This window comes from Vulpes vulpes, chromosome 4 (assembly GCF_048418805.1).
Source record: "Vulpes vulpes isolate BD-2025 chromosome 4, VulVul3, whole genome shotgun sequence".
Lineage (NCBI taxonomy): Eukaryota > Metazoa > Chordata > Mammalia > Carnivora > Canidae > Vulpes > Vulpes vulpes.
In genome coordinates, this window is record NC_132783.1 from 67,795,471 (window position 1) to 67,819,688 (window position 24,218).

At 39.7% G+C, this 24,218-nt stretch overlaps 1 protein-coding gene across 8 annotated transcripts in view; it reads left to right on the forward strand.

Moving 5' to 3' along the window:
* Window positions 1-24,218, forward strand: part of TTC13 (tetratricopeptide repeat domain 13) — a 78,730-nt gene that overhangs the window by 1,683 nt on the left and 52,829 nt on the right. For 4 of the 8 annotated variants that reach the window (XM_072755994.1, XM_072755995.1, XM_072756000.1 and 1 more), the window contains exons 2-4: window positions 15,315-15,409; window positions 19,218-19,293; window positions 22,878-22,948. In XM_072755994.1, the coding sequence (XP_072612095.1) occupies window positions 15,315-15,409; window positions 19,218-19,293; window positions 22,878-22,948 (242 nt within the window). The remainder of the gene's footprint in view (window positions 1-15,314; window positions 15,410-19,217; window positions 19,294-22,877; window positions 22,949-24,218) is intronic. The other 4 variants (XM_072755996.1, XM_072755997.1, XM_072756001.1 and 1 more) reach the window with 1 other exon arrangement.

Here is a 24,218-nt window from a genome sequence, read left to right on the forward strand (position 1 = left end):
AGGGTTTCATCTTCTTCACAAGAATGCTGTGAGGAAAGTGAGAATAGCCAGCACATAGGGAGTGCTTGCTGTATGCCAGACGCTGTTGTAAGAACTTTAGGTTGCTTAGCCTCTTCTCTTAAATCTGTCGGCACACCAGCCACTACTTCATTGAGTGGTAACTCCTTTTCCTCAGATGGGGAAACAGACACAGAGAAATCACCCCTTTCTTGAGGCGCCACAGCTGTAAAGGGAGGAGCCCAGGCGGTTCGACTCCAGACAAAACTTTGTCTTAGACCCCCAGTACTTACAGGTAGGAAACCACATTTCTAGTATTTGCCAGCCTGTGGTACGTTATTATGTAAATCTTCATTTGCCTTTTCCTCCTGTAGTCGTGTGATGCTCACTGGCTCAGGGAGACCCAGATTCTAGGCAATGGAAGATACAGATAAATTTTTCTTTTTTTTTTTTTTTAAATTATTTATTCATGAGAGACATAGAGAAAGAGGCAGGGACGTAGGCAGAGGGAGAAGCAGGCTCCCCGTGGGGGGGACCCCGATGCAAGACTTGATCCCAGGACCCGGGAATCACGACCAGAGCCAAAGGCAGACGCTCAACCACTGAGCCAGCCAGGCGTCCCTACAGATTGATTTCTAGTATGAAATTGATTGATATCCTTGACCTAGGTGGATCATTTCACTGTGTGACATCAGGCTTCTGCCAGTGTTTGATTCCGTATTTGAGCCAACTCTGACCTGTATCCTGCTTTTCCTCTAGATCATAAAGGTTTTCATGAACTAAGTGTTTGGAGAAATTCTTCTGTCCATTCTACCAATTCCCTCATACGTGGAAACCATCATCTAGTATTCTCTGCTTCAGAGGTTGAACGCTGTATTATGAGGTTTTAAGCATAATTTATTCAAATGTTTCAAATTTTTATTTATCTCCCCCACGTAGTACTTATTTTCTTAGTTTGGAATTACAAGTGTGCTGTTACAAATGTGTGGCCTGAGTCTTTGAGCCAGCCGCCCCTGGGCCAACAGGAATGTCCCGTAGCTGCTGACAGGTGCGAAAGTGGCTTGGCTGCTGCTGCTGTCAGCCCCAGTTAATCATTCTCAAAAGCAACTGCTTATGCTACTTGGCACTCCAGCTGTTTCTCTTAGCTTTACTGGCTGCGGTACGTGACAGAAGCCATCTCTATCATGGTAGCGACTCCCAAAGTGTCTGTCATTTCTCTCTCCTTGTCTTGGACAAGTAGGTAGAAGCTGGGCGCTATGAAACCTGCCCCGGTTCCCTCACTGTCCTAAGAAGAAGAGATGTAGGAACAAATTCAGGCTTTACAACCAATCGTATCGTAGCCCAGGGGCTCATGTTCTGAATCCAGAATCCCCTTCTGATCAACATAAGGGCCACAATAAGTGCCAGGAAGTAGATCACGCCAGTTCTTCAGAGCCTCACCATCTGTTAATCGTATCCTCATCCCTTGCAGACCTTTCCAGCCACAAGCCTGCCCATATCAAGCCAGTCCCTATACAGGGGACAGATATAGAAGCCACTTTTCAAGAAGTCTTCCCACAGCTTTTGGATTCTAAGTCTCCACACCTTTTGATGGCTGCGTGTGTATTCTCTTAAGACAGAACCCCTGGTGATTATAGAGCCACAGACAACAGCTGGTGGGAGGGGAGCGTGTAGGTCTGAACACAGCACTGGCAATGGCTGATTGTGCCGTGTGGACCACCATCACATGGAATCCAGTGCCCCGGGAGCAGCCGCATGCTCAGTGGGCTGAGCCCCGCTGCGGTCCAGCTGCAGACACAAGCATGCATGACCCAGGCGCCAGGGCTGACTGACTTTGCCAGGCCGCCTTCAGCTTTCTCCTCCAGCACAATTTTTACCTTTTATTTGAAAGGCATGTATAACCACAGATGTCAGATCATCTCTGTTTTCCTGTGGGAAAAATAATTTACTTTTTTGTTTGTTTGTTTGTTTTTAGGATGCTTTACTGCGCCTAGTACTTTGGACTATTGAGCTAGAATGGATCTGTTCTTTCACAGGAAAGCCATCTGTGAGCCTGCTACTTGCTACTTAGTATTCTGGGCCTTGGGGATATAGCACAGCTGGCTGATTTGCCCTAGTGAATTCTGCGTTCTGGTGGGGGAAGAGATCAGTGTTTAGTAGGCCTACTGATAGGTGCCTTGGAGAGTAAAAAGTGCTGTGCTACTTTGCAAGGGGGCCAGGGAAGGCCTCTGGTAAAGTGGCATGAACAGAGCCCTGGACAGAGTGAGCTTTGGAGAGATCTTAGAGATGTCTTAATTTGACACCCCAGTGTTGTAGATCTAGTGAATTAAAGTCTAGATAAGCTGAACCCTGTCTGTTGATTGAAGACTTCATCTCTCTCTCTTCTCTTCCTGTGAAAGCTAACTGTATCTCATTCAAAGGTGGTATTCATCTGGTATTAAATACATCTATGTGTTCTTTACAAACTAAGATGTAATAGTTCAAACGTGTACTACTTGTAATTGTTTCAAAATACTTTTGGTTTTTCTTCTTTGAAAATATAGTATTTGTAAGAACAATGACTCTGATTTTTTTTCTTTTTATTGCCTTTTTTTTTTTTTTTAAGATTTTATTCATGAGAGAGAGAGAGAGAGAGAGAGAGAGAGGCAGAGACATAGGCAGAGGGAGGAGAAGCAGGCTCCAAGCAGGGAGCCTGCTCCAGGACTTGATCCTAGGACCCCAGGATCACGCCCTGAGCCAAAGGCAGACGTGTAACCACTGAGCCACCCAGGTATCCCTTTACTGCAGACTTTTGTCTGCTCCTAAGTGAGGTAGTCCTTGTACTTAGTGTCTTTATGGTACTTTATGGTACTTTTGAAATGGCCACCTTCATCTAGCTGGCAGCTTTAGCACTGCCTATATGCTTAATGCCTCAATCAAGTCAGTGATTTACAATCTGAAATAATTTTCTTTAGTGTATTGAAATTAATTATCCAAGATTTGAGCTTATTTTCCCACAGTTCTTTGTGAAGAAAAGAGCAGTTGTGTCTGATTTGGGAGGTGTTAACTGCCAGAAAATTAAGGAAGTAGTTACAAACCTAACTGTATTTTTGACAGCCAGTAAGACTTGAAGATTGTCAATATATCTTTCTTAATGGAGGAATCAGTTATATAAATATGTGACATAGATCTTACAGCTCGCTTAAATCATTACTGTGCCTTAGAGGTGGCAGGAAATTGGTAGAGGAACATTTTATAATGAGAGTTATTTCCTTTTTTATTCTGGCTATGAGGAAGTTAAGGACCAAATGTTATGCTCAGTCATGGTAACTGTGGTAACCCTATTATATTTGCTTGATCCTTTTCCCCTAAGCCTTGATTTTCTGTGTGTGTTAACACATATCGTTTTGTGGCAGATCTCCTCCAACCTTCTTTAAGGTACGCGCAAGTAAATTTGCTAGCTTCTTTAGAGTGCAGAGACTGAGGCATAGAGTGGTAAAGAGATTTATTTTTCTCCCCCAGCCCTGGCCACTGTGGCATTGCCTGAAGGATCCTTGCCTCTTTTGCTTCCTGAACAGCATCTTTCAGAAAGTTTTTGGTTTAGGAGTTGCTTTTTGTAGCATGAACCCTATGTTGATGATAGCTGTGGTATTTGCATACTCCTTAACTTTCTCAAGTAGATCTGTTGTTATTAAGAATTACATTTACCTTTTAAAAGACCCGTACCCTGGTAGACTTGTTCAGCTTTGGTTAGTGAGGGTTTGTTTTCTTCCTCCCTCTGGATGAAAGATATATGGCCTGGGTTTTAGAACCTACCCTGGGGGGAACTTGCCTGCAGGAAGTGGGAGAGCGCTTTGTGTATACAGACTCTTCAGGAAGTTAGTTCTACAGTGTGTAGACACGGCTTGGCTTCATTGGCTCCCTAAATACTTGGCCAACTGACATACTTTTGAAGCTTCCCCTTTTCACAGTGTGGTGTTTTAAAGAGATCATCTTATCCTTTTGTTTGGGCTTGTTACCTTACAGATAGAATAAATGCAAAATTTACTAAAGTCGCATAATCTTAATACTTTTCATTTTGGCTTAATGCTTTCTAACATTTTCCTTCTGTTTTTTATCTTTACCTTTTACTGAAATGTGACATAGATGCAGAAACATGTATCACAAGTGCTTACTTCTTGACTTTTCACAAACTGAACAACCTAACTAGAAAGAACCCCAAATACATAACTGCTATCTGTTTTTAAGCTTGCTAATAAAGTCTCATTCCATGTTACCCTAGTATCATTTGGAGATAATTTTGTATGACTATTTCTGGCTTAGTTACCAGCACAGTGGATTTGCTCCACTCGGGTGATGATGTTCCTTGTGTCGACACTCAGAAGTCCTGGGTCAGATGATCCACCTCTTCTGCATGGAAGAGCAGTTGAGTACTCTTCCGACCTTTTTCCACCTGTGTTTGGGGTGTTCCAAATGACTCTGGCGGTGCCTGGGTGGCTCAGTTGGTTAATTGTCTACCTTCGGCTCAAGTCATGATCTCAGGGTCCTGGGATCAAGCCCCATGTGGGGCTCCTTGCTTGGTGGGGAGTCTGCTTCTCCCTCTCCCTCTGCCTTTCCCCTTGCATGTACTGTCTCTCAAATAAATAAATCTAAAAAGTGATTCTGTTCCCTTTTCACTAAGGGTTTCACATTATCACCTAGATGAGCTTCAGCTTTCCCAGTAGAACTGATGATATTTGAAAGCATGTGTAGGTATATGAGAAAGTGTTCAGCTCTTAAGAGGATGTGCCACTTTGAGCATCTGATGTGTGTTCAGTCCATGCTACAACCCCAGGCTGTGAGTAGCCTTTGCAGCTAAGGCTGGCTGCTCACTTTGCTGGCTCTAGCACCCCCCCCACCCCTGGTTCTGTTCTGGATCAGTGCCACATCATTTGCTTTCCTGCCTCTCTTTCCATTCTGTGCAGCTGACCAGCTCCTTTTCTTTTGGTTTTATACATTTTTTATATGTGTTTATACTTTTGTGTGGGTTAGTACAGCTTTGATCAGATTATATTCATGCTTGGTTATAAAGCCATTCTGTCTCTTTAAGATGGCTTTTCAGATCTTTGTTCTAATGGATTAATTATATGTTGACTTTATAATCTCATTTCCAGTGGGCAGCCTTTATTTTCAAGTTGTTTTATGATAACTTACACATCTCAGATACAGATGAATAATATTTTGTTAAAACAAAAGAAGCATATGAATTCAGAGGAGGAGAACTTTTCCTCTTATTACTTTTCCTGCTATTACATTCTAAAAGAAACTTACCACTTGGGACCATCCACCACCTTGTGATGTACAAGGTCCTCGACAGTGGTTGTCTTACAAATGCAGAAATTGATGAAAGCAGAGGCAGTATAATTGATCCTGCCTAACGGCTGCTTGGCCTTCAGGCAGCTCCTCCAGCCACAGTGATGCTTGTTGCTCTTCCCAGGTCACCCTACACCTAGGACTAGGCTTGCCTGACTTCCAAGTGCTAACCCATCCATGGGGAAAGCCGAGTCATCCTTGTTTTCAGGTGAACTTGGCACACTTTTATAACTGGAGCAAGGTGGTCAAGTGGTGAGTGCAGCCAGCTGCTGTTAAGCTCCTTATAAAACATCTTCCTTTAGGAATTGGCTCTGGGTTTGCTGTTAGCAAGGTTTCAGTCATTTTTACCTGCAGACGTGAACATATGGCAAATAGATGGTACTTCCCAAACCACTGTCTCCTCTCCTTACTATGAGGTTATTTGATTTGATTGAGAAGGAAACAATCAGAGAACTTCCACGCTTCCCCACCATCATAGAAACAACCTACCTGCAGCTCTGGGGATAGCTTTTGCCTCCAGGGTGGGGTTGTGGGAGCCACCACTGAGTGTAGCACTCTTCCTGTGCGGGAGATCTCATTCCTTCTCGCCTCCCATCAGTATACAAATGGCTGTAGTAGCTCCTGTCCTGAAAAAACTAGTAACAAAGACGGGACCACACATCCGTCCATCCACCTCTCATCTCTGGTTCCTTTACAACAGAATTCCTCAAGGGAGATGTTTCTAGGCTCTGTCTCCACATTGCCAATTCTTTATTGAACCTACTGCGGTCAGCTCCTTATGTCTCTACCAAAACCGATCTTCTTAAAATCAGCTGTCTGTGGGGTTTGGGAGGACAGGAAAGAAGTTTGATGGCATTGTTCTACATAAACAATCTCTTGTTAGGACCCAGCATTGGCAAAATGAGTGGTGACAAGTGGACCATGCATCTCTATTGGTGTGGTGTCGTAGAGCAAGGATGTGGCAAGTTTCAGCTTTACAGTTTGTCTTGTGACCGTAAACACATCCATTAACACTGAGCTCATTTCCCCATGCGTGTGATAAGCCTAAAGTATGTTCTACCTGCCTCAAAGAATGGAAGACCAAAGGAAGGAGTGTTGTGAGAGCATTTTGAAAGCTGTAAAGTGCTATGAAAACCAAAATAATGTTAAGGAAAGAAGGAAGAAGAAATGAACAGAGTGTGCCTGGTTGGCTCAGTTGGTTAAGCATCTGCTTTTGGCTCAGGTCATGATCTCAGGGTCCTAAGCAGGGGAGCAGGGGGAGTCTGCTTCTCCCATTTCCTCAGCCCCTCCCCCCATATACATGCTCTCAAATAAATAAATAATCTTAAAAAAATAAATGAATAAGAAAACCCTCCAATAGTTTTAACATAGATATGTGTACAGTGAACCCTCAAACGATGTGGAGGTTAAGGGCACCAATCCCCCCACACACCATAAAAAAAAAAAATCCGTGTACAACTTCTGATTCCCCCAGAACTTAACTACTACTAGCCTACTGTTGACCAGAACAGATAGTTGATGAACACATGTTTTGATATTCTGTATCATATACTGTATTCTTAGAATAAAATAAGCCAGAGAAAAGGAAATGTAGTTAAGAAAATCATAAGGAAGCTGAAGTACATTTACAGTAGTATACCATATTTATGTTAAAAATCTGCGTGTAAGAGCACCCACGCAGTTCAAACCCTGTAGTTCAAGGATCAACCCTACTAACATTTAACAACCATTCCCTGTGAATTGTGGGCAGTATATCTTCTCATAAAAGCCCTAGGAGGGTATGAGGTGGTAGTTGTTCCTGTTTTACAAATGAGGAAACAAGCTAAGAGGTACAAAAGGATTTGCTCAAAGTCAGCCAGCCAGTGAGGCATCTGATGGGGGGTCAGACTGGCTCCATGGCCCGCGCTCTCAACTGCTCTCTTGCTTTGCCTCCAAACTAATTGTTCTTCCTCTGACTTCATGTTTAATTAGATTTCACTATAAAAGCTGGTTCTTTGAAAATACTGTCTAAAGTTTAGACAATTATCTAGCAAGACTCATGAAAAATGAAAAATATTTGACATTAGGGATAAGGGAGTATAATGGAAAATGAAAATCGTTGTAATAACTATAGCTTTATGGCAAAGATGTAAAACAAGTGTTCTTCAAGTAGTTCTTTTTTTTTTTTTTCTTCAAAGGTTTTGTTTATTCATGAGCGAAGCAGAGAGAGAGGCAGAGACCCAGGCAGAGAAAGAAGCAGGCTCCCTCAGGGGATCCTGATGGGGGACCCAATCCTGGGACTCTGGGACCATGCCCTGAGCCGAAGGCAGACGCTCAACCACTGAGTCACCCAAGTGCCCCTGATAGTTCTTTAGAAAAGACTTGGTAAATTACCAACTTGGTTTATCCTCCTCCTCTTGAATGTCTTGCCCCCACCAGGGTCAGCTCTTTCTTCTCCTTAGACTTAAGCTTCCTGAGCTGTCATTGAAATCCTGCCTCCATCTCCTGTTTACTCATCTATTGTAAGTTAATGATTATCAAATTCATATCTGTAGCTCTTATCTTTCTCTGGAATTTCCTAACTACAGGCAAGACAGCTTCTAGTTTAGTGTCTCCCAAGCACTTGGCTCTTGACTGGACTCTAAAACCATTCTTCCTCTTAAACTTTCCATTTCCGTTCATGGCACCGCACCTTCTGTCACTACACAAACTGGAAGCCAGTGCTTTTGTCCTCTGTCCATGCCAAAGTTTTCTCAAAATCCTGTCCTTTTTACTTATGTACCTATTTAGAGTCTGACCCTTCCTTTTAACCCAGTAGTCTCTGTCTTTGTTTGGACTTTTGCTGTAGTCTCCCAGGTGGCTTCCCTGTTCTCGTCTTCTGGCTCTTCTCTCCTCACACGACTGACCGTGATCCTTCTTTTGCTTCAACCTTCGGTGGATTCTTAGTATCAAGGAAGACAGGGAATGAATGACCTGGACACCAGGCTTGAGCAACAAGAAAAGGAAATAAGGGAAATTGGAAGCATTGCCTAGAACAAAGTCAGAATAAGTGAATTAGAAACAGAGCAACAGTGGAATCAATGAATAGATCCAAGAGTTGGTTCTTTAAAAAAGAGTAAGGTAAATAAATCTGCTAAGGCTAACCCCTAACTAGGAGAGCAGAAACAAATGTATATTAGGAATGAGGGATTGTGTGGACTATTGTAGAGGCCATTAGAATTAAGACATAGATGTGGAGAAATCCCTACTAATAAGATTAAAAATATGGATCAATCAATAAATGCCCAGGAAAAAAAAAATGCCCAGGAAGATGATCCAGAAGAAAAAGATGAGATTCTGTATTGTGTTTTGAGACTATTTCTGTAGTAACTAAATTTTTCTTGCAGGGCTCCTGGGTGGCTCAGTCTGCTTTCAGCTCAGGTCATGATCTCGGGATCCTGGGATTAAGACCTGGAGCTCCCTGCTCATTGGGGAGTCTGCTTCTCCTTCTGCCTCCCCGCACCCACTCCGCTCATGCTTTTTATATCTCTCTCAAATAAATAAATAAAATCTTTAAAAAATATAAAATAGGGGCATCTTGGTGGCTCAGTCAGTTAAGTGTCTGCCTTCAGCTCAGGTTGTGATCTTAGGGTCCTGGGATCAAGCCCTGTCTTGGGCTCCCTGCTCAATGGAAAGCCTACTTTTCCCTCTCCCTCTGCAGCTCATCTTCCTTGTGGGTGTGTTCTCTCTCTCTCTCTCTCTCTGTCAAATAAATAAATAAAACCTTTAAAAAATAAAAAATAAAAAATATAAAATCTTATTTGTATTATCTGAGCAAAGAGGAAAACAGAAGCTATTCCTAATTCTGTGGAAACTTATACCATCTAAATACAGATAGTTGCGTTGTTTATATAAGATAAAGCCATAGTGAGCTAAAAATTTTTAGATTGAAGAACAAATTTAACCTTCTGTTCAAGACAACCCTGTGTATGACTATAACAAACTGTTTTTCTTTCACAGACCCTACCAAACCAGGAAAAAACACTGATGCCAGAATTTAATATAGTTGTGAGGGCAAGGGGTGGGAAGAAAGCTATAAAATAGTTATAAAAATCCTAAGTAAAATATTAATAAGCTGAAGCCAGCAACCAGTTAAAGTAATGATGTGCCTTGGTCAATTAGAATTTATATGAGAAGTACATAGATGGTTTGACTTTTTAAAAAAATGTAATTAATCACCTTAATAAGTCAAAGGAGAAAAATCATATGATTATTATAAGGACATTTCCAAAAGCACTTGATAAAGTTCAGCCAGCTTTCCTGACTTAAAATTTTTGGTTTTTGGTAAAGCAAAGAATAGGAGAACCCTTCCTTTGTTTTTGTTTTTAAAGATTTTATTTATTTATTCATGGCAGACACAGAGAGAGGCAGAGACACAGGCAGAAGGAGAAGCAGGCTCCATGCAAGGAGCCCGATGTGGGACTCAATCCCAGGTCTCCAGGATCACACCCCAGGCTGAAGGCGGCACTAAGCCACTGGGCCACCGGGGCTGCCCAGAACCCTTCCTTTGTATGGTAAAATATATCAATATTAACCCATAGCCATGTAGAGCATCTTCCCACTGGATGCTTATAAATGTTAAATAAAAATCTTACCAAAACGAGGAAATTCTGGATCATTAAATGAAGTATTAATGTCAGGAATAAGCAGTACTAGTATTGAGTACTTTCTTTTGATGTTTTATCTAGTAAAATAAGATGTTAAATGAGTATAAATATTAAGAAGACCTTGATATTGTTACGTTTAAATGACACAATTACCCACCGGATAAATGGAAACATTAATAGAGCTGTTAAGAATTCAGTTATGTAGATAGGTAAAATATTCAGCTCTAGCCAGTTAAGGCAGAGGATTTACAGTATGCTGTCTTTCTGCCTGGACCACTCTGCCTGTCTCCCTGTCTGCTGGCTGCCCATGGACCTTCACCTTTAAAATCTGAAACCTTCCTTAGGTCTTCCTTCACTCTGTCTGGGTCAGATCTAGAACCAGACTGCCTGGGCTCAGTCCCACCTCCACTGCTCTGCTAGAGGGTGCCACGGACAAATTACTCAGCCTTTTTGCCTCAGGTTGCTTTTCTTTAAAATAGGGATTAGAAGTGTGCCTGTACCCTGTTAACTCTGTCAGGATGAGATGATGCTACTATTCAAGTCCTTAGGAAACTGTCTCTACTGCTTCCCTTGACCATGCTGTAGTTTGTAAGTTCTCTAAGTTGCTGTGATGACATTTCTGTGTGATTTTGATTCCTGTTGGTTTCCCTCATTGAACTATAATCTTTATATAGTAGGACTGGGGTCATTTCTAGTGTTGAAGACCACTGAGCAGTGAATGGAACATAGTAGATGCTCAACAAATATGTGCTGAAACAATGATTATCCAGCAATTTTCTTTTTAATCACAACAAATTTGAATGTGTAAATTCTATAGAAAAATTGTAAAATTTCACATAGGTTAATAAAAGACATGAATAAGATTAAATTTTGTAAAGAAGGCAAATACTCCTCCACTCACTAATCTACAGTTTTAACAGTTCTAATAAAAATCATTGGGGATTACCTAGATGGCTCAGTAAGTTAAGCATCTGACTCTTGATCTCACTTCAGGTCTTGATCTCAGAGTTGTGAGTTCAAGCCCCACGTTGGGCTCCACACTGGGTGTGGAGCCTACTTAAAAGAAAAAGTCATAGAGGACTTTTCTGTTTTGGAACCTTAACAAAATAATGGAAGCTTATATGAAAGAAGAATGTTGATCCAAAGCCAAGAAACTTTTGAAAAAAAAAAATAAGACTTTGCTTTACATTAAAATGTATGCATTTATTATTTTTTTTTAAGATTTTATTTATGAGAGACACAGAGAGAGACAGAGGCAGAGGGAGAAGCAGGCTCCATGCAGGGAGCCCAATGTGGGACTCAATCCTAGAACTCCAGAATCACACCCAAGTGGAAGGCAGACACCAAACCACTGAGCCACCCAGGTGTCCCAAAATGTATGCATTTATTAAAGGGGTATAATATTGAAACAGTATGATACTATTCAAGTCAGATTAAGCAGATCATTATAAGGGATTAGTCTAGAAACAACAACAAATACAGGTTTATTGTAGAGAATTAAAAATTTAAAGATATTAAAATAGTCTAAGTTTAAACAATGCAGAAGGAAATTAGTCATGGGGGAAGTGCTTATATTGTTATATTAAAAGGGCAAGTTACAAAGTAGTGTATCACCTTCCATTCTCATAATCTAATGATAACAATGGTAGCAAACATCTTTTAGCTGCTTCTCCCTGCTAGAAACTGTACCAAATACTTTACTTTTATCTCCTTGTTTAGTTAGATCTTCTTGTGTTATCATCCACTCTTAAGTGGAATACTTTCATTGACCCTGTTTTACAAATGAAGAAACCAAAGATTGATGAGGCTGGGTCAGTTGGTCAAAGAGCTGGTAAATACTGGTAGATGACAGGAATTCAAACCTAAGCCATCTGATTTCAGAATTGTCACCCTTAATTACATTAATTGCACCAAAACTTTCACAGTGATTCTCAATGTGTGGAAGTATTCAAAGTGACTTTTATTGGGGCACCTGAGTGGCTCAGTTGGTTAAGCATCTACCTTTGGCTCAGGTCATGATCTCAGGTCCTGGGATCGAGCCCCAGGTTGGGCTCCTTGCTTGGCGGGGAGTTTGCTTCTTCTTCTCCCACTGCCCCTTCCCCCTGCTTATGCTCTGTCTCTCTCACTTACTCTCTCTCAAATAAGTGAAATCTTAAAAAAAATAAAAAACAACTTTTATTTATGTTTTGTGATTTTTCTATGTTTTCTGGACTGAATAGGAATTACTATTGTAATTTTTAAAATATCAGTGTCCATGTAGATTGGACAGTCATCTGTCAGAGCTATTGTAGTTAGATATGAATAATCTCAAAGATTCCTTTCCAAAAAAGTCTGGAAACAGACCCTGGTGACTGTAATTGTGAAGGTGGTGTTCAAATTGATAAGTCAGTAAGTGGTCCTGAGATAACTGGAAAATAGGCATTCTTCTCTTTATCTTAGGCCAGAAGAGATCAAATCACATAAAAATTAGCAAAGGAAACACATAATTTACAAAAGAAGAGATATAAATGGCCAATAAGCCAAAAGTTTGGTCTTGTGAGTGCTATTTTCAGATTAGGAAGAGATAAAAACAGAATACTCTGAGCAGAGGGAAACAGACTGTCCTCTACACTGGTAGGTAAGGAATGAAACTATTACCTACTGGGTGGGAAATGGGGCAGCATATATGAAAGGTCTTTTTTTTTTTTTTAAGATTTTATTCATGAGAGACAGAGAGAGGCAGAGACATAGGCAGCGGGAGAAGCAGGCTTCCCACAAGGAGCCTGATGCTGCACTTGATCCTGGACCTCGGGATCACACCCTGAGCCAAAGGTAGATGCTCAATCGCTGAGCCACCCAGGCATCCCGAAAGGTCTTACCATCATTTACAACCTCTGCCTCAGCAATTATATTTGTTAGGATTCAATTTAATTGCCAAATTGGGGGAATTTACAAAAATACAGGTCAAGCATACTTCTGAAATGCTGTATTAAGAGATATTAAGAGAGAAAGGACATCTTAATTACCCAAAGATAGGGGTATGGCTAAGTTTCATGGAAGGGAACGCTGTGCAGCTCCTTAAAATTATACAGATGGATATTTATTGAAACTGCAATGAATTCCACTAAATGGTTAAGCCCACTAAATGGAGGAATCGTTAGAAGAGAAGGCCACGTGTATACAACGCTTAACTGCAGTGCTTAGCATATGTTGTCAGATACTAGCTTTAAAAAGAAATAGGTTATAAATTATTATATACCCAACTACCTACCAACAACCATTACTGGTTCTTGACTCTTGTCAGACTAAAGCCTTTCTCTTGGTTCCCAGACTCCCCAGTCTGAACACTCACTTCCCAACCTTGTATTTTCCATTTTTCAACACCAACTCCTTCCAGCCAGGGTTGTCTGCTTACTGCCCCTTTGCATTTTATCTTTGTACTTCTATATACAGACTCATCCCACCTGGAATACCCGTACCCTTTCTGTACCCCAGTCCAAATCTACCCACCCTTTTAACCCACTTGTGCCTTATGAAATTTAACCTTTCCAACTTCAGTAATTGCCCCCATCTGGGGCCTTTTTGGTATATCAGGTCTGGTCTCCAGTTGTTAAGACAGACACAGACACAAGTGAGAATTTATCTCAGTCAGTTCTCATGGCCTCTTGAATGTAATTTGATGCTCTTTAATGACTGCTGAATTATATCATACCTTTAAAAATAGTTATTGAGGAGCGCTTGGCTGGCTCAGTGGGTAGCGCATGGGACTCTCAGTCTCAAGGTTGTGAGTTCAAGCCCCGCTTTGGGCATGGAGCCTACTTAAAAAAAAATAAAAATAATTTATTGAGACAAAATTCGCATAACGTATAATGATCTGTTTTCCAGTGAACAGTTCAGTGGCATGGAGTACAGTCACAGTGTCTTACAACTACCCCAAAACATTTCCATCACTCCAAAGTCAGCTCCCTTACCCACTTGGCAGTGTCTCCTCCTTCCTCCTCCAGCCACCAAAGTGTATTCTGTTTCCTTGGATTTATGTATTATGGTTATTTTGTATCCGTGGAATCATACAATGGGTGACCTTTTGTGTCTGGCTTCTTTCACTTTCGTTTTGGAGGTTCTTACACATTATTTGTATTTTGGGAGTTCTTTCACGTTGTGATATCAGTATTTCATTCTTTTTTAAATTTATCTTTAATATTTGAGTATTTCCAAATATAGGCAAGCATTTCAGATGTAGCTTAGAGTGAATTCTCCCAATTTTGAAATTCTTTTAGTTAGCTAAAATATAGATGTAGATTTATTATTGCAGGAGGAAAGTGTTGACTAATTCATGGTGATTGTGGTCCTTCCTTCTTTTTTTAAGGCTGAATAATATTCCACTGTATGTATACACCAGTTTGTCTATCATCTATTGATGGACGTTTGAACTGTTTCCACTGTTTGGTTAAATAGTGCTTCTATTTGAAGTGAAGATGCATGTATGCATACTTGTTTGAGTCCCTGTTTTTAGTTCTTTGGGGTATATACCCGGGAATGGAATAGTGGGACTGTATGGTAATTCTGTGTTTAACTTTTTGATGAACCAGTAAACTGCTTTCCATAGTGGCCTCACCACTTTACATCTTTATCAGCACTGCACAAGCGTTCTAATTTCTCTACATCCTTGCCAACACTTGTGGTTTCCCATTTTTGGAAAAAATATAGCCATCCTTGCGGGCACAATGTGATGTCTTATTATGGTTTAATTTGCAGTCCCTAATGAACAATGGTGAAAAGCATCTTTTCATGTACTCAGTGGCTGTTTTTTGTATCTTTGGAGAATTGCCTATTCCAATTCTTTGCCCATTTTTTAATTGGGTTGTCTTTTTGTTGAAATCAAGAGATATTTGTATGTTCTGGATACTAGACCCTTAATATTATACCTTCTACTTCTTCTTTTTTTTTTTTTAAGATTATAGTTTTAAGTAATCTCTATACCCAACGTGGTGTTTGAACCTACAACCCTAAGATCAAGAGTTGTGCACTCTACCAGCTGAGCCAGCCAGTCACCCCTGGCCTGTCTTTTAACATTAGATCTCCCTGGTTGACTTTGTTCTCCCCTTTATGATTTTTTTTTTAAATCCATAGTAAATGCTGCCGGGTAGGAGATGTCTAACACAGGGATCTTAACAACTACTCTATTAATGACTGGTTATGAGGATATTTGGAAACCACAGAATGTTACACAGCTTCGAAGAGAAGGGTAGGATGACCCTTTTGGTGTTTCTTGCTTTGTCCTTATTTTGGTTTTGTGGATTCTTAACATTATAATTCATAGTTAGACACCTAAGAGGCATAAATTTAAGGTGAGGCAAATAACCAGGAATGTTTGCTTTTCAGAGTCCTCCTTTTTGAACTTCCATGACTCAGACTGCGAACCCAAAGGACCACCACCCTGTGACTCATTGCTTTCCCTCAACACTGAAAAGATTCTGGTATGCATCTTCTATACAACCTAAAGCACAATAATACTGGTTTCAAAGGCGAAGGTCACTTCTATTTATCAACTAGGAGTTGGTTCTAGTTGGTTCTACTTGGATAAGATAAAGATAAGTCAAGAAAAAAAAAGATAAAGATAAGTCATCTGGTATTTAGTCACATTGAATTATTATGACTTGTGAATTGGATGGTAGATCATTCTAGGTCTCATCCTTTTTACTTTTAAGTTCTAAAGAATAAAGGGAGATCATGGCTGAACGTTATTTCTGGAAACCTAATGTATTTGAAGGTAGAATATGATCTTATTTTTCCAGCCTTGCCTATGTGGATATCTTTTATGTTTTTAGTTATCGATACCAGCTAAGCTGTATAGGAGATCTCTCTACTCTGGGGATGAGTACCTGGTGCTGTGTAACATCCGACTCTGCCTACCCATGTCAGATGTCAGCACCTATGATCCTCCAGCCTTGCTGCCTCAAGGTGGAGGGCTCTGTTTTTTGTTCACACTTAATTCTCTGAAGCTGTGTTGTTCTTTCAGTGCCCAGCATTAACATATTGTTTCTCCAGATTTTTCCCTTCAACATCCATGTAGATATTGTTTGCTTCTTTCATTTAAAATTTCCCCTTAGGATACTGTTTCTTCTTCAGAGAAAGCTTTGCCTTTCCATATAAGAACTACTGAAAAAAAGTAGAAATTGCAAGCTAAAGAATGATCAACAGATTTTACCTCATTCACTGCATAGCAGTCAACTTGATATATGGAAAAACTTGAATTAGACTGGTCTCAAACCAGAATGGGCTATATTGTAAAGTAGTGAGTTGACCATCACTAAAAACACTGAAGTAGAAATTGGGCAATCCCCCCCACCTTGGATATGCAATTATTAGATTCTTAGAATTATTAGGGACCTACCTTCTTATGGCTAGGAATTCAAATATTTTCTGTGTTGCATTTCTAGTTTAGGATAGCACTAGCTAGTAACCAGTGGGAGAAAGCTCACCAATCTTGACCTGTCATTTTCCCTAGGTTGAAAATATGGGAGTTTGACTCTTCATTTCTTCATTAATTCTCCAGATATTTATTTTGCACCTATTATGTGCCAGGCGTTTACTAAGTCAATACTGGGACTACCACAGTGAGCCAGCTAGCCTTAGTCCCTGTGCTTGTGACTCCTAGTCACTAACCAGATAATTACACAGATAAATGTAAAGTATAGGGAAAGGTCAACATAATCTCCCTTAAGTTAGGGGGATCCGTTAGGACAGCTGTCAGGAATTGAAATGTAATCAGGGACATGAAGGTTGGGGTGGAGTTAGTCAACCAGTGAAGTGGGGCTGTGTACAAAAACTTCCTGGGTCGGAGCTGCTCATTGCTGTCCACAAAGGACATCTATAGATGTGGTATTAGAAGTGGGAAAGACTCTTTTTAATCAAGAAATTAATTTGTCCATACTATACTTTCATGGCCATGCTATATTTCCTATTTCTAGTAAAATAAAAAACACTTAGCTCAGATATGCTCTTCAGTATACTCTTGATGCTGTTTGGTAAATGCTTTCTTTTTATGGGGTTTCATTTTTATTCTCTTCCGATATCTTTCTGCCCAAAGGCTTGGCAAATGAGAGACTCTCATTGAATACTGGGTGAAATAATATTTTTTTAAGTACTAAAAGCATTATACATAGACTGCTTTTCTTGGCTCTAAGCAATTTATTAAGCAGAAAAATCTTTTGCATCTGCCCGCTTGTCTGTGACTATCTGACAAAGAGGAAACACTTGTGTCTGGTAACACCCAGGTGTGCCTACTGTGATGCTCTCACATATTGTTAAATCTGCTGCTGCTTAAATATGTCCCTCAAGGATGCCGCTCTAAGGCTTCCCATCGCTGTGTGGCAGCTCCAGCTATAGAGCAAAATGAGAAAGAACTGATAGAGTTTCTCTCTAGTCATCAGGATGTTAGTGGAAGAAACCAAGTGTTAAACATTCCCACAGTAGTAGAATTTTCAGATGTTACATTTTGTCTGGAGTCCTGAATGGAATGAAGTGAGCATTCATCCTGACATGGGATGCCCTCCTGGCCTATAGTTTTTACATGTGTTTTAACTCTAGAGATAGCTTATTCTTGACCTGTTTTGTTTATTTATTTTTTAATTTAAATTCAGTTGATTAATATAAAGCATATTATTAGTTTCAGAGGTAGAGTTCAGTGATTTATCGGTTGCGTACAACACCCGGTGCTCATCACATCACATGCCCTCTTCTATGCCCATGACTCAGTTATCCCATCCCCCACCCTACTCCCCTCCAGCGACCCTCAGTTTGTTTCGTATAGTTAAGAGTCTCTTACGGTTTGTCTCCCTCTTTGATCCCATCCTGACCTGTTTTATAGGCAAACTAAATACCACGCTATATCTGAACATCAGTCTAGATTTTGAGAGTACAGGGACTATAAGTGGAAATGCCTTGTTTTTGTTATTTGATTTGGTGAAGCCCGAGGGGCTGCAGTTCATTATTGCTAATGAACACCAATCGTTAGCTGAATACCACCTATAGTAGTTGGAGGAGCATCTCATGTAAAATTATTTGCTAATATATGCCTATAGGCGTCTGTACCATGCATTTTTTAAAAAGAGGAACTCAGTTAATTAGGATGTCATGGGGTTCTAATCCTGTGGTTTTGCTAAAAGCCACAAATCTTTACTCTCTACTATCTTAGCTTTTGCTGTGTCTGTATGTGTACAAGTTTTAATCATGTCTTAGGTGAATCTAGTATGAAGTAAACGTTTTAACATGTATCCCGTCACTAAGTGTATCACAAGTTAGCATCGACAGTTAAATCTTCTGGTGAAGTGACAGCTGTAGTATCAGACATGATTTGTCTCTAAAACATTACAGAGCCGTCATTATATAGAGTAGACCAGTACTGCCTATAAAATCACTCGGGTACTAAGCTAACTTTTTACTTTGCTTTCCCCTGGTTTCCTCTTTTGTTTTAGGTTTCCTGCCAAATGTGCATGTGTCTGTATAATTTCTTCATAGGCAAATCTTCTGCCTTAAGTGGGAGGGAGATATTCATCATCTGCTGTACTTTTTTTTTTTTTTTTTTTTACAAGTATGTCTTGTTTCTTGGTCAGATTTTGTTGGTCCTCTGGTGATGTCATCTCTGTACAACTTGTAGCTCTTATTTCTAAAATATTTTTAGTTTCAAAAACAACATTCTGTCATCTATCCTCATTGGAGGCCAGATGTGGTCGGAATGTGGTCTTCACAACATGAATAAGGTCATTAAATAGTTTCTGAAAACATGGAGGGAGCGTGAAGCAGCCAGCAGGATGAATCCCTATGGAAGCAAAAAAAAGTTTTTAGAAAGAGAACAGTGGGGCACCTGGGTGGCTCAGCCGGTTAAGCACCCCACTCTTGGTTTCGGATCAGGTCATGATCTCATGGTCATGGGATTGAGCTCCAAGTTAGGCTCTGCATTCAACACAGAGTCTGCATAACTTTCTCTGCCCCTCCCTCTTAGTTGTGTCCATCTTTCGCACCCCCATCCCCCACTCATTCTCTCTCTTGCTCACTCTCTCAAATCAATCAATCAAAAAGAAAAAAAAAAAAAGAACCACTAATGGTAAGAGAGGAGACATCAGACCACAGCTATGTGCTTGAAGTACACAGTTGGTATTTATTAAAGTGAATCTTATCTTCCACATAAATGGAGCTTTAATTTTTTAAAATGCAGGTCTTCGTTGTAGGCTTTGTCTTTGTTTGTGATAAGCTAAAATGTATGTTTCTCTGTTTCTGTTTCAGAGCCAGGCCAAGTCTATTGCAGAACAAAAGAGATTCCCATTTGCTACTGATAATGACAGCACAAATGAAGAGCTAGGTGAGATTTGGGTTGGGAAGAAGAGGGTACTTCTGGGGTATTTGCCTAGGATTTATGATTCAGTGCCGAATAGGCAGGCAGGGTGGTGAGGGAGAAAGAACACAGACACTGGCTCTGCCGACATAAGTGGTGTGATCTTGGGTAGCGCATTCAACCCTCATGCAGGTCCATGCATTCTATGTCAATACAATATGAAATAGAGAAAATACTGGGTCTGGAGGGAGTGATGGGTAAGGACCTCTGTGTTTCTCTGGAAATTAACAATTAGGATAATGAGTCCTTAGGAGCGGTTATCATTTATTATAATGAAAAGGTTACTGGTGCTGTCATTGAATAGGAATAGCAAAGTGAAAGCAGAGGAGACTCATGCCTCCTGTAATCTTCTGTGTAATAAAATAGCTAGGCTTAAGCTAATTTTACTGTGAGGCCACTCAGTTATTGTTGGGTCTAAGCACGGGGGTGTAGAAGGGTTTAGTTCTTTCAGATCTGCCGATGGGTCTTGCATTTGACTTGTTGGTGGCATGTTTTCAAATAGGCTGGTTCTGCCAGTGTCTGACATGCTCTGAGTGTGTCTTGCTCATTGTCGGGTCAGCTTACAGTTGAATGAGTGGAAACAAAATTGAATGCAGGACTGAACATGGCAGCTAGACACACTTCACAGAAACAGGCGCTCCTGCCCAATGCCTGGTGGCCTGAAGCACCTTTGGAAATTTTTTTCTATCTAATTTCCATATAATTATTTTATCTTTTCTGTGGCCATATGCATTTTCTATTAAAACAGAGCACCTTGGGGCACCCCGCTGGCTCAGTTGATAGAGCACATGACTCCTGATCTCGCGATCTTGAGTTCAAGTCCCATGTTGGGCCTAGAGCTTACTTTAAAAAAAAAATACTGAGCACTTCTCATATTGGCTCCTTTGCTCTGTTAGTGCAGATAATTAAGAGCTGACAATTTTGAAAGTATTAATCACTTTTTTTTTAAAGATTTTATTTATTTATTCATGAGAGACACAGAGAGAGGCAGAGACATAGGCAGAGGGAGAAACAGGCTCCCTGGGAGCCCAATGTGGGACTTGATCCCAGGACCCCAGGATCATGCCTTGAGCCAAAGGCAGACACTCAACCACTCAACTCAGGCATCCCCATTAATCACTTTTTGGTGCTATTCTGAGTAGGCCTTGAGAATTAATTACCTGTTAAGAAATCAGATTTGGTCTTTTCTGAGGTCCTTGGACTTTGGTCAGCCCCATATTCATTTATTAAGTAAATGAATGTGCCAGGCGTGTTCTGTGCACTAAGACTAATCCTACTAGACCTCAAGGCCCTGAGCTGGCTTAGGATCTTTCATATCACAGTATTTTTTTTTTTTTTTGAAAGAGTGGCTTCTGTCAACACACACGTTGCTGAGAGATGTGGAATTGCTGGAGTAATGATTTCTTTGAGAATTCTGGTGTTTTCTTTTATGTCCTCAGGCTGCCAGAACAAAATTTAGATCCTTGTAGTTATTTATAATTTTGCAAGATTTGGATTATTTTTCCATGGATACTTTTGGGTTTTTCTCAAAAAAAGTGTTTAATTTTAGATAGAGAGGATTTGAGAACTGCATTTGATTTTATTTAGGTGGAGTTCAACAGCCTGGCTATGGAGAACAATTTAAACATGTTCCTGAGTACAGTAATATTTATCCCTTAAAACTGTGTTTGTTTTTGTGGATCACTTATTCATTTGTTCATTCAAGATATTTACTGATTATGGGGGAGAGAAATAGGAAATTCTAAAAATTTAGAACTGCAAAGAATGTAAGAAGATATTCTAGGACTTGTTAAGCAAGACCCAGAGAGTAATGAGAGGTGGCTGAAGTCCCGATGATCATACCACTGGTGGGTGGCAGAGCCAGAACCCAAGGCCAGATCTTGGCTTTCTGGTATATCACCATTATCCCACATTCAAAGAAGACATATACCATTCAATGGTAAATCACCATTATCCCACATTCATAAACAGAAGTTTATGTTTCTGTCCCTGTTCATGTAATTATCCAGGAATTCAAACCATTTTTGCAGGCCAGCCCAGTACACAGCAGTTTCGGTACAGCCTTGATAGTGTAGTGTATTAGGGTGGGCCCCAGAGTAGGCAGCCTGGGTCCTTTCTCTGACCACACATAGTCTTCAGACAGTTTGTTTAACTGCACTATGCTTCATCTCCTTTTCTTTGAATGGGGATAATAATTGTACTTGCTTTATTGCAACTAGGAGTAAATGAGTTAATATGTGGAAATGTATGGAGTCCCCCATGCACATACCTATCGCTATTGTTTTATTGCTAATACTCCTAACCACCCCACCCCAAAGGTGTCTCTTGTTCATCTTGTTATTTGATGCATCTAAATGGTGTCCTTTCTTATTATTTGGAATATGAGTTTGACCTTAATTTATCTTTTCAAAGAAATTATGACAAAAGCAGCCCTCTTTATTTTAAAGAATGCTTCCAAAACTTGTCTTATTATGACATTTGGTGCTTTTGAAGTTTACTTTTCTCAGGTTAGTGAAAGGACACCCTAAGTCTCTTTCCACATTGAGTGTTTTTGCTACTTTTAACTGTCAGGAAATTTAAGCTCTTCACGGCAGTAAAGTTTTAGTTGTCTGTCTCCTTGAATACCTTTTAGGTCCTAGGATTGGAGCATTGCAATAAAACTTTTTTGCAAAGAAATGTGATCAAAATAATATTGCAAAAAAAAATAGTATTGCATTGAATGAGGAATACAGTTTTTTCAGGGGTAATGGATATTTAGGGAGTTAGAACAAATTTTATAGATGAAATGTAATTTAGATTATCAATAGCTTACTGCATTTTGGACAGGTGAAAAAACTTAGTCCAAATATTGCCAGGTATTAAGAGGTTGTCATGGCTCTAATTTCAAAATACCAGTTACCAACACAATTTGATCAGAAACGATGTATTCATCTTTAGTGTATATTTTGAGTAGTGTTTTTTTGTTTTGTTTTGTTTTTTGAGTAGTGTTTTGACTGTATTTTGAATAGAAGAGGTAGGGAAAGACCACTGTTGCATTGCACTGGTGTGAATTAAGCATTCTATTAATATATGTTAATTAGAGCCTCTGCTTTTGTTCTTACTTGGTAACTGGCAGTAAGTTCAGCACCCCCAGGAATTGAGGTTTGTGATCCATTTGGGTATTTCTCATAACTTTTACAGTAAAATCACATTGCCATGTTATGTGGGTTTTATTCAGGCTCATTACTAGCTCTTTTGATGTATCGATTGGAAACATCATAAAGGTTATTTGTGTTTGAAAGTGAGTGATGGGCCTAGAAAAAGATAATTACTTCTGGTAGGCAATGTTTTATAGATGGCTTTTAATAATTTAAATATAGAGAGCACTAGAAGATTGATAGTAGGTGCTGAGAAGGGGATGAATTCAAGTACATCTTATTAACTTCCAGGTTTTCTTTCACTGCTTCTGGTCCTCGGAGCTGCCTTTTAGGATTCAGCAAAGAATTTAGTTACTGATTGTACTCTGAGATCCTTCATTCTTTCCTTTAATATTTTTGTATTTTGTTTCATAGCTATTGCTTATGTGTTGATTGGCAGTGGACTCTATGATGAAGCGATAAGACATTTTTCAACAATGCTTCAGGTAATTTTTCTTCTGAATTATGTAACTTGAAGTTGGTAGTCACGACAAAAATATGGACTTGTGTGTAGCTAAAGTGCTGCAAGAATACATTGATTTTAGGATCATGTGGGGAAGTAAAGGAAGTCAGCCCTGAATGAGCACTCTCTTGGTGGAGGCCTTGAAACGATCCTCTCATTTCATCTTTGCAGTACTAATTTTATTTTAAATGTGGAAAATGAGATCAAAGGAGGTCAAGCAATTTGCTCACAGTCTCCCCACTGTTAGCTGGAAAAGATGGGACTGAAATGCAGTTTAAAAGAAAAAAAAACTAACTTCAGTTCACTTTCCTTTCTACTGTGCTATCTTCTATAAGATGTGGGTGCTGGAAATTCTCGGACGTCTACATGTTTACTTTCTGTGCAGGATCTTCATGGTTCCACTCGTGGATTTGTTTCTCACTTCAAAGTTGAATTGTGAGACTCTAGTTTTTTGATTGATGGCTACATTAAAATATGGTTTAGATAAAAGGCTTAAACAAACATCTAAGATTGTGAGGATAATATCATTGGCTTTATATCCCGTATCTTTGACTGCATTCTTGTAGATGCTGACCATTATTGATTGTCAATGTGTCTGTCCGGTAGAGTATAGTGAAGAAATGTGCTTTTTAAAGATACCCATGTTCTAACCTTCTCTGCTGCTTGCTACCAAGTTATTTTACCTCCTGGCTTATGGAGATAATAATCATAACCTCCAAAAATATTCTTGTTAGGCTTAAATGAAATATTCTCTAAAATACTTAGTACCCAGTGCCTGGCACGTAGTAAGAGCTCAGTAAATCTTAGCTACTCAAAGCACCATTCTAACATAGTCATATTCATAGAACAAACATAATTTACAGCCCAGCAGGTAAACTTAATTTTAAAATATTAATTTTGAAATTGCTCTACTTTTTTTTCTTTTTTAAACATAGAATTAACTATATTGACAATTCTGTCTTCATTCTCAAAAAAATCGCTGAGATATTTTTAGTTGTTAAATGCCTCGGATCCAAGCAGTTGTGTGTTTGGGTGCTCATATGGAATGACATTCTGCAGTGGCATTTAAAGGATAGATTATTAGTAGTTTTAAACATCACCTTTCTGTTAGTCATTGTAGTATTTAAAAAGGTAAGCAAGCAATTCATAGTTAACACTTGGCCCTGGTGTGGAAGGGAGGTTTTGGTACATTTATAGGAGAAATGTCAGTTTATGTATGGTAACTAATGTATGTCAGTTTATGTATGGTAATA